Source organism: Thalia democratica, chromosome 6, assembly GCF_965202585.1.
Source record: "Thalia democratica chromosome 6, ktThaDemo2.hap1.1, whole genome shotgun sequence".
Taxonomy (NCBI): Eukaryota; Metazoa; Chordata; class Thaliacea; order Salpida; family Salpidae; genus Thalia; species Thalia democratica.
The window spans coordinates 22,765,028-22,776,449 of record NC_139170.1 but is presented as its reverse complement, the minus strand read 5'-3'; the positions used below and the strand labels follow the sequence as shown (position 1 = coordinate 22,776,449).

The 11,422-nt window shown below is 28.7% G+C and overlaps 1 protein-coding gene across 4 annotated transcripts in view; it reads left to right on the top strand.

Annotated features, from left to right (window-relative positions):
- Window positions 1-790: 790 nt before the first annotated feature.
- LOC145838458 (monoglyceride lipase-like) overlaps window positions 791-11,422 on the top strand; it is a 55,464-nt gene continuing 44,832 nt past the window's right edge. For 3 of the 4 annotated variants that reach the window (XM_082946053.1, XM_082946054.1, XM_082946055.1), the window contains exons 1-3: window positions 791-856; window positions 1,096-1,170; window positions 11,316-11,422. In XM_082946053.1, coding sequence (XP_082802179.1) covers window positions 795-856; window positions 1,096-1,170; window positions 11,316-11,422 — 244 coding nt within the window. In that variant the 5' untranslated portion in view covers window positions 791-794. Of the gene's footprint in view, window positions 857-1,095; window positions 1,171-3,054; window positions 3,184-11,315 lie in introns of those variants that run through there. The other variant, XM_082946056.1, reaches the window with a different exon arrangement.

Genomic DNA, 11,422 nt, shown 5'->3' with positions numbered 1-11,422 from the left:
TTACAGTATCTTCTTTTATTGCATATGTTTCTGTGTGATAACTGATTAACACACTTCAACTAAGCTCTGTAAAAAATAAATACTGTAAGAAAAGAATAGAAGCTAAAGTAGGTGTATACATGTGTTCATTAATATTAAAATAATTGCTATAGATTTTTAAAGGTTAATAGTTGATAATAGATAAAAAACTTAATGTTAATTCTGACTATTATAAAACTATATAATATTTGTAATTATTATATAGTCCAGTGAACTTGTTTCACTAGGATCTTTTTATCAAACACTTAAACTTAAATTTTGAATAGTTAGTTTTAAAACAATACTACTAACAAATTATACAGTGTCCTTCTTTTATTACACTGACATATGTTTCTGTGTGTTAAACCAGTCAATACACTTTAAATGAGTTCTGTAATAAAATAAATACTGTAAGGATAGAATAGAAGCAAAAGTAGGTATATACATGTGTCCATTAAAACTAAAAATAGTTGCTATAGATATTTATAGGTTAATCAAATATGAAATACTTAGTGTTAAAACAGATTGTTATAAAACTATATATTATTTGTATTTATTAAGTCTTTATAAGCTCAATAACAAGTTTGGTTTTTTTTGTGTTTTATTTTACTTAAATTTTAATTTTTTAAATTTTGATTTTTACATTTGAGCTAACATATTTGTTTTATTTTGTGCAAAATAGATTACAACCATAAAAACTAAATTAACATACTTTGCAATACTAATTAAATAGTTGAAATAATCTCACTTATATTGTGACGTAATTATTAGATGTAATGAATTATTTTGTTCGTTTATTAACAACAGTAAAATTTGAACCAGTTTTCTTTCCATTAACGTGAGTTGTTTGTTTATACTTTTAATTGTTGTTTTGTTGTGTATTTTTATTTACTTTACTTATTATAGACTTAATAATCACAAATATTATATAGTTTTATAACAGTCTGATTAAATATTAAGTATTTTACCTATTATTAACTATTATCTGTAGAAAATATTATATTTTAATGAAAACATGTATACACCTACTTTAATCTATGCTTCTATTCTTTCATTACAGTAATTATTTTTTTACAGAACCCAGTTGAAGTGTGTTGATTCGTTAACACACAGAAACATATGTTGGTACAATAAAGGAAGATTACAGTACAAGTTGTTTTTGTTTATTAAGTCTAAATTAAATAAATTAAAGTAAATATACAAAATAAGATAACAAATCAAGTATAAAATACTTAAATAAAAATGAATGAAGAACTAATTTTAAATATTTACTGGTTACTAGTCATTGTAAAAAATGTATCTAATAATTACGTCACAATATATATGAACACTAGGACTAGCTACTTAATTTATACTACAAAGTTAGATAATTTATTTCTTATGTTCGGAAAAAGTAGTAAGGATTAATTAAATAAAGTAATATGTAATCTATTGTGAATAAAAAGTAAAACAACAAACATTAATTATTGAAATAATAAATTAAAAAATAGTAAAGGCAATAAAAGCCACTGAAACTTGGTATAATGTATACTTTATTTTTTGAATGTTAATAGTGGTAAAATCTAAATTATATCAAAATTAAAGTTAGATAAAGTTAGAAAGCAGATTGAATTTAAATTTTAAAATTTAAAAATTTAAAAAAAGCACAAAATTCAAACTTGTTATTAAGCTTTCAAAGTCCTGACCAATAATTAAGTTACAGCGCCATACATATAACCACCATGACTTAAACTACATGTATTTTATACAAAAAGTAAAAAGAATAATTAGTTATTGTTTTAGAAAGGAGCAGTAGGGTATATAAATTAAAGATCTTATACAGATGTTTTCAATATTTATTAATTTAACTATGTTATAAATTACGGGTTTGTGTTTAATATGAAAGTTAAAATGTAAAACATAAAACAACAAGGTGATTATATGCTAAGTATAAACCTACAGTAAAAAGATCGCTAGCTGTACTATTGTGCGAAGTAAGTAAAAAAGTACGGTTTATATCTGATTTGAATACAGGTTTCCAATTAAACTTGGAACTTAACACATAAAGAATATTAAGAATTATAGTCAAAGAATAAAATGAATTAATAAAATGTCGGAGAATAGGAAGTGACATGTGTGAAATAAATATATAAAAAATAATTGAATATATTAAGTGAGTGTGTGTGTTTATGTAAAGGAAAATGAAAGGTGAGAAAGCGCCAAGTTGTTATTTGAAGAAGAACCGTTGGTTGTGCACACAGTTGTTTGAAATATGACGTCTTTTATTTAGTAATTGTTTACTTTCTTCTGCTACAACTGCCATTCGTTCAAGGTTGCATATTTGGCAGATCTTGCTTGCGCTACTGATGTTATTGTTGGCGTGGTGAAGGATGCTCCATTCCATTTCTGGTTTGGTACCATACCTGTCAAGATACTGCCAAACGAAATCTGACAACCTTGAGCTATTCTTTTTATTTAGGTGCTTAGAAATATACTTATGCCCAGTGTGCCAATCTTTTTAATGACCTCTTATCAAACCGATATACAATTTATCCATATTATTATTATCATTACTATTATTATTTTTATTATTATCATCGCTAAGATTACATTTATAATTTTTACTTACATTGTTCCTGAGTTTTAAAACGGGTTTAACTACTTTATCGTTATTGATATTATTATGGCTTCTATACTTTCTTTACAGTTTTTATTTTTTTAAAGAGCTCGTTGAAGTGTGTTAATTTGTTATTATAATTTTTTAGATTTTTACAGTTTGATGTAATTGTAGTTTTTTGTCTTACTAAAATAGTTAAAAAAAACATTAAATAAAGGGTTTTTATATTTGTAAATTCCCCATTCCCTAACAAAAATACCCTGCATTGCCACTGATATCTATGTACAAGTACATTGTACATGAGTATAAATAAGGTATTTTTATTATATTATTCTTTTATTAATCATTAAACTGTATTTGTAAAATTCTACACTCTTCACTTATATGAATTATAAAAAAAACAGCATAATCACGAATTTAACATTTAAATTTTAGTTAATATTAAAGTTTAAAATGTCAAAACATTCACAATTGACTTATTCAAACAAACCCTTCAAAGATGTAGACCATTTTATTAATAACGAAGGCCTTTATCTTAGAAAGAAAGTTTGGAAAGTTAAAAGTCCAAAGTAAGAAATAATTTTATGTTTTTAAAAAATTTTTTATTATAAGTTTATAAATGTTAAATTAAAAGATGCCTGAATTTATAACATATCTATATTATATCAAAAATAATTTGATTTAATCCAAGAAAATAAACATTTTTTAATAAAAATTTTATATTTAGCATCTACTGAACGTTTACTAATTGTTACAAAAAGAAAATAGTTAAAATATATTAAACAACTTGTCTCATTATCAATTTTATAATAAAAGTAATTTTTAACATAAAATTAGCAGAGAAAAAGAAACCTTAAATTTAAATAGCTACTACTTGTAGTCTGGTAAGTTTTGTTCTAATAAGAAAATTTTATTTGGTTTAAAAAGTTCAATAGATTTAATCTTGGGCTACATTGAAGCTTTATGTTTAAAAAGAATCACAAAGACAGATTTTATATGTTATTTCATTCTCTAATACTTGTAAAACACAATTTGGCCCCAATTTATTTGATTATACTTTATCAAATACATTAAAAAATCAATGATCAAAAAATTTGCTTGATAGAGCTGATATATAGAAAGACTTTTTGGTCATCGAGCTACACACCAATTGGAAACTTCACTATTAGACTAAATTAAAGTTTATATAGTATTTACATTGGTTTTGACTTGAGGCTGAACCTGTCAGCCGAAGTTGTTACTTAGATTTACGCGGGCCGGGCAATTAACTGACTTAACGTGTTATAACAATATCTGTGACGGTTGCTTAAGCTAATGTTTAGAATTGACTTAGCTAAATAACTTGGCTAAGTCGATTTATCAAACGCAAATCAAACTTATACTATCATTTAAACTTAGCTTAAATACGTAGTAACAAAATTGTTAGAATGCTTAAACTAATAGTATAAAGAAATTTAGTCTCAGAAACATAATGTTTATTTACAAATTAATAAAAATTAGATGAAACAAATGCAACAAACTTCTAAAAAAAAAGCCAAAGTGAAAAACATCACTCTTTATTAACATAATGTCATTAGTGCCAAGCTACAACAACTCAAAACGTAAGCGACAAAAAAGCTCCGCAACTAACCCACCTTCGAGCGTGGCTCTAGCTCTTTTAAGACAAACAATCTGAGAGAAAAGAAAGAAAGTCATTTTCGACTGCAAAACAATATTAAGTGTTACATTTTCATAACTTATTTCGTCATTTTGGAATTTCAGCAAAGGTTTGGAAAAATACTATCTTTAATATGTTTTTAACTTGTAAAAAACACTAAATAACCTCTAATATAGAATTATGCGGGCCTAATATAGAAGCATAAACGAAAAACGATCGACGAATGTCGTCGAATTTTGTCTGGTTGGTAGTTAAAAATCTCTTTACTATGAAAATTCTATGAAATAAATTGAAAACATACAAAATTAATAAAAAGTGTGATACCATTTAAAAAAAGTGACAAAAAAGAAGTTAAGAAATAAATTGGGTCTAAGTTCTCCGCTCCAAGTGCTCCCTTTACCTCGTCCATAGACCTCGGTCACCTCATCTGTTCTCGACCTCGGCCTCCGTACAAGCTCCTCGCTGAGTGTACGATCAGATCCTTGCCTCTCCTTCGCTGACTTGTTTACGCCTTCCGATTCTCGAGCCCTTACTTTTCGTTTTTCGTGCGAAAATGTAAATAGAGTGTAAGTAAACTATTTGAATAAAATTAACAACAAGTAAAAACATAAGGAAGAAGTTAAATTTACTAAGTTATTTGCTATTAGTTAGCAACAGCACTTTATTTGTCGATTAGTCAATTAAGTTTTTAAACTTTTAAGTGTGGTATGTTTTCAAAAAACTTAAAAAACATTTATAGCGTCAGTTTATACGAAGTAAATTTATACAAGATTTTAAGCATATTTAAAAACATTTCATATTTATCACGAGATAGTTTACAAAACAAGTGAATACATGCGTTTCAAAAGTTTAAACTTGTTTTTTAGAAGAGTATATAGCTGGTGAACTTTGTACTTCATTTTTAAAACTTCAATACTCTGTCGCTAACAGTGTTCTACTTATACAATGTTAGGGGCCTGGTTTATAACGCAACGTGCGCTTTAATTTGTATAATAGATGTCCCCGAGCTAACGCTTAAACTATAGTTGATAAATAAACTAATATGACTTACTTACTATTTACTAAAGGTTTAATAAATAAGTTACTTATACTAATTTAAACGTAGTTCGAGTCTGTGTAATGATTATATTACATTAAAACTGCGAAACAAAAAAATGATAAAATACTGTACAACATAAAACTATTAATTCGAATTATCAATTCTTTTAAAAGACTAAAATACATGAATCAAAGAAGCTGAAAACTAAGCGTCCGTGTAAATTAAATCCATAAAGCAATAAAGAAGCGAACTAAATTTGCTTAAACAAGATTGAAACCATTCACAACTATGCGTAGCGAAAGTCGCCATGACTTAAAGTTGCAGCTATGCAGCCAAAACTAAACGCCGATTTTACGCGCAATTTTTCAATTTATACTCGGCTTGAGAGAAAAGAAGAAAGGAAATAAGAGACAATTACCGCGAGAGCGGCACATTTCTACAAAATTTTAAATAAAGTTGTTTCTAGAATTTAAATACCGGATAAGATTTTTAATAGCTCAAATGACCCTATTAAAAAAATGTTTTTAAAAGTACGCTGAGATTTACAACAACAAAAAACATGCTATTAAAGTTTGTTACCAGCAACTACCAAGGTTATTATAGTACAACTGTGAATATTATAGTTTAACGTTTTAACATAACATTGTTACTAAAAACTAATTGAAACTTAGTTTTACAAACTAAGACAGTTTATTTAATATCAGCAAAAGCTCGACATAAAATTTAATTTAAAGTTAAACACTCTAAAAATACACTTCACATTTTTCTTACGACTCGATTTCGATGGATATTTAAGCTTTGTTTAGAAAGTTTCTTAGAATAGTTGTCTGCTACAATTAAACCTAAACAAATAATTCTATCGGTGGTTTTAAATTTCTGTTCAAAAATTAATAAACCGCAAAGTTTCAATAACATCTTAATTTAATTTTCCAACGATGAAAAATCGCGTTCGAACATATACTCAAAGTTTCACCACGGTTTATTTTCTGACAAACAAGTTTTTATATTTAAAAATGTTTAAAACGCCACCGATGAAAAATGTACCAAATTAATTCGTGATTTGTTTTAAAAATGCGTGCTACGTTATTGTTTAAAGTTTCTTCGGTTTTATATCGCTATTTGTGAAATATAAGCCAAACTAATTTGTTGTTTGTCTTAAAAATCTGTCCTATGCTAATTTTTAAAGGTTTTTCGTTATTCGCAATCGTTTCGCGTTTTAAGTAAGAAATGTGTTTTTTTGCTACGATTTTGCGATCGGGCTTAACATTTATTTGAGTTTCGTCGTTTTTTGACGTCGCTGCTGTGCTTCTGTTCAGAGGAAAGGGCAACTTTTGTGAGTTTGTCGGTTTGACGGAAGAAGTTTTTGGCGTCGCTGCTGTGCTTCCGGTCGTAGACGAGGATAATTTTCGTGTGTTTGTCGGTTTGACAGAAGAAGTTTTTGGCGTCGCTGCTGTGCATCCGGTCGTAGACGAGGATAATTTCCGTGCGTTTGTCGGTTTGACGAAAACAGGGCTGGAAAAGGGACTGTCGACAATTTCAACAGTGGACGTAGATGTTTTTGGCTTGACTAAAATAGATTTGTTAAACGATCGAGGTATCTCGCTAACTATTTTCTTTACGACCGAAATAGGTCGGTTTTGATTTTTGTGCGCTGTACTTGTGACGTCATAGTTCGGTATGGCGTCAGCGCGATTGCGTTTTGCTTCTCTAGCAGCTATTCAGACAGCATGCTTGCGATCGAGTTCGGCTAATTCGGCTTCTAATTCGCGTATTTTTGCTCTGATTCGCGCATACGCTCCTCACAAATTTTTCTATTGTTGTTAATGAAATTTCTCTACCCATTTGGGGTTGAACTGAAAAACATAAACATATCTTCAGACGGTAATATTTTAGAAAATAAGACGAATTTAATTTTTTCACTATGGTTTAGATCGTCAATGCCGTTATACCTACAAAAATTTCGAATGTTTTAATTACATCTTCAACATCTGAAATCTTGTCTACCATACCTAATGAAGGTAGAAATCTTAAAACACTTTCTGTTATTTCTATTTCTCTAAAAGTTTCCATTAATACGTCATAGTACTGTGTATTGCTAAATTCATAATATTCGAACCATACCTTTCTTTTCTCGAGTATATCGCGCCTACTTTGTCTTTTGCTAATCTCAGCTCTTAACACATCAATTTTAAGGTTAAAATCTATAACTTCCTTACAGGCTTTTATAATAACTTTGAGATGTCTGTGGGATGATTCGATTACTTCGATGCGCCTATACCCACTCCATTGGAAATATCTCGCGTCTGCTAGGAAGGCTGGGTCACGTCCCCGTTCGATAGCCATTAAGCGGTCAGCTACGAGCTCTTTCCATAATACAAGTTGGTAGATGTCAATATCTAGACTTTGCAGTAACCAATACAATAGGTTTTCTTCTAAGAAGCCAATCTCAGTAAGAAGATTGTACTTACAATTAAGTTTTCTGTAGGCTACTGGTTCGGGAGGACGATACACGGGAAAATTAGAAGTTAATAGCTTATATTTGTCTTTTTTAAATTCATTCCAGTCCCTAACAAGTTGGCTGCTACTAGGCCTAGAATAATCTGTGTCCATTATAACTTATCAGACTTTGTTTGTGTACTAAACTTTATGTCCTAATAAAGTTTTAAACTAATTTCGGGTCACCATCTACAAAACATAGAAATTAAAAAAGAGAAGGTTACGGACTTAATTAAGGCGCGTGCTCAAATATCCAGGTTACCATGATACTGTCAGCCGAAGTTGTTACTTAGATTTAAGCGGGCCGGGCAATTAATTGACTTAACGCGTTATATAAATATCTGTGACGGTTGCTTAAGCTAATGTTTAGATTTGACTTAGTTAAATAACTTAGCTAAGTCGATTTATCAAACGCAAACCATACTTATACTATCATTTAAACTTAGCCAATTACGCAGTAACAAGATTATTAGAATGCTTTAACTAATAGTATAAAGAAATTGAGTCTCAGAAGCATAATGTTTATTTGAAAATTAATAAAAATTCGATGAAACAAAATGCAACAAACTGCTAAAAAAAAGCCAAAGTGAAAAACATCACTCTTTATTAACATAATGTCATTAGTGCCAAGCTACAACAACTCAAAACGTAAGCGACAAAAAAGCTCCGCGACTAACGCACCTTCGAGCGTGGCTCTAGCTCTTTTAAGACAAACAATCTGAGAGAAAAGAAAGAAAGTCATTTTCGACTGCAAAACACTATTAAGTGTTACAAGGTCTTCAAAAGTTAACTCCTGTTTAATTAGTTTTAGTTGAAATATAAATTGTGGTTGTTCTACAAAAAAATAATAGTTAATAAAATACAGTACAATGAGCAACATCACTCTTTATCCTCCTAACTCATTGAAGGTACAAAAAAGATTGAAGAAGTTGAAAAAAAACTAATACAGAATGAAACACTAAACTGAATTTTAACAAAACTAAATTTGAAAATTTTTAAACAGTCAATTTTTATGAAAAGCTGTAAGAATACATACATATAATAGTTTAAAAATATCTTTAACACCATGTTTTTTCCTTCCTGGGTATTAGAGAATTCTAATCTATATGTTTTTTTACCAATTACTTTTCTTTAAGCTAGCAGATTGCGGTCCTTATATTGAATTAGAAAGTTGCTATTTTTTCCTATTGTTACTATTGCAACTGAAATGCACTCTTTTACTACTTGACTTGTACTTGGTCCACCAGTAGTTGTACCATTGGAATGGTCATTAACACTGTTAAGAAAAAAAAATCATGCTTGGTAGGTTTCCATAGCAGCTATGCCTTCTAATTAATATATACTGGTTTACATAGGTTAGTACAACCTTAGAAGTTTTCTGTTTCTCCAAGTGAGTCTTAATGAAGCATTGTTATTATTTGTGTGGTACCACCTTCATTATCTCTCCACTCATAATCTATTTTTAAGAGTGAGCAAGGCTCTGATTCTGCTGTAAACATTTATTACCAACCTAAATAGGTCCCAACTTCCTGACTCTCTGGTTAAATTTATAATTATTGTATGAACTCCTCATTTTTGAGCTTCCATGCTTTTCCCCACATTGGCTGAAGCGCAAGTTTAAAAAGTTTGATAAAGATATTACTATATATAGACTAACTCCTGTCTTATTTAGTATTTCATCTTCAACCAAGTTTGTTAGCAGAATACTACACTAGACATAAAACATATAGACACTTTTGCTAGTTTAGATATCAAAAGTCTCTATACACAAATTCCATTAAATGAATTTGTTGACGATTCTTACGCAACTATTTAAGATAAACATACTAAATCCATTTTCAAAGGTAGCAATTTAACAAACAATATTTTAAGGAATTTTTAAAATTTTTGCTCATAAAGTATCTTTCTCTATAATAAAAAAAGTCTATAAAGAAATAGACGCGTTTTAATTGCAGTAAGTAGTTTATTTGTGCCATTGTTAACAAATTGGTTTGTGTTATCAAAAGAAAACTCACTATTTAATCAATTTTAGAGCAAAAACTGCTTTTTACGCTAGGTATTTTGATGACATATTTGTGCTTATGGAAAATAACTATGTAATAAACAGTTTCTACAACGGCAGAAACGCATTGCAATCAAATTTAACATTTACTCTAGAAAGATTTGCTGATAATAAACTACTATTTCAGATACAAAAGTTAAATTAGTTTCAAACAAACTCCACACAAATATTTATAGAAAGCCACAAGATACCAACCTGCTAATGCAATACACAAATATATCCCCAAAATCAATCAAATTAGGCTTGTTGGATTGGTTTTTAAACAAAGCAAAATATTATATAAATACTTATGTACAATATTTGTCGATTTTAAAGTAGAACTTTTAATAGTTACAAAATACTGTAAAGAAATCAATATTAGGAACAACTTATCCGAACTAAAATCAACAATTTTCTTGAAACCCATAAAATCAACAAATTGACTTTCAAATAGGAGCTAAAAAACTACTGGTAAAAGCTCTGAAGTCAATCGATATTTGTACTTTATAACTATCTACTTTGAAAGTTGTTTGTTAAGATTTAAAAGAAAAATAAGAAGTGTTTTAGAAAAACACAATGTAAAATAAAACTAGCATATACCACCATAAAGTTGTCTGAATACTTTAAATAAATGTAATTGTTTTAAAATATTTGATGCAAGTGTCATATACAAGTATACCTGCTCTGTAGACAAGAGCATCTCCTACATATGCGAGACATCATGTCGAATGTTACAAAGAGTTACTGATCACAAAGGTTTCACAAACGTAGTGCTAATTTTGATCGCTCGAATGAATGTATACAATTTCAAAGTTAAACACTGATAATATTTTCAAAATTCTTAAGAGGAGGGCTGGAGGTGAACTTTATAGTTTAGAATCGATGCTTATCAAAAAAGGAAAACCGAACACAAGTACACAAGTAGCCGCAAATGGAAAGATAGCTCAATTGACAATATATTAGTTTGAATAGCTTTCTTTTTATTGATCTTGTTTAACTACATCATAATCGATTTAGATTTGAAGTTTTAGCATTCTTCAAAACTTTTTTAGTTTCTATTCAACTTTTGACAAGGAGTTGGAGATATAATTTGAATAGCTTTAGGTAAAATGATTAAAATGAAAAGTATAGTGATTTAAGTAACAAATGGTGTTTGAAAATTGTGTATAATTTTTATTTATACTTATAATTTTGAGAGAATTAATGATTAATGCTTTGTTATTGGTATATTAGTTAATTTAAATTTAAGTCTCTAAAAAATACTTTTCAGTTGATAGAATTCAATAGAGTTTAAGTGTTTAAATTGCATCGTAAACTCAAACATAAAAGCTTTTATAAAACTTAAGTTTAACTATGAAGTTGATTTGTTATACCACAACTTTACTAGGTTTTGTTTGTAGTTTTAATTATTGTTTAAAAAATATAACTTAAATATTCTTTATTCATTGTTCCTACTTGTTGGATTTAGATTCATAATGTTAATCAATCACGGGTTTGGAAGTCATTGTGATAGATTTAATGAAACTGCTGAAAAGTTGAATGAAATAGATGGACATGTATTTTGCCATGACTTGG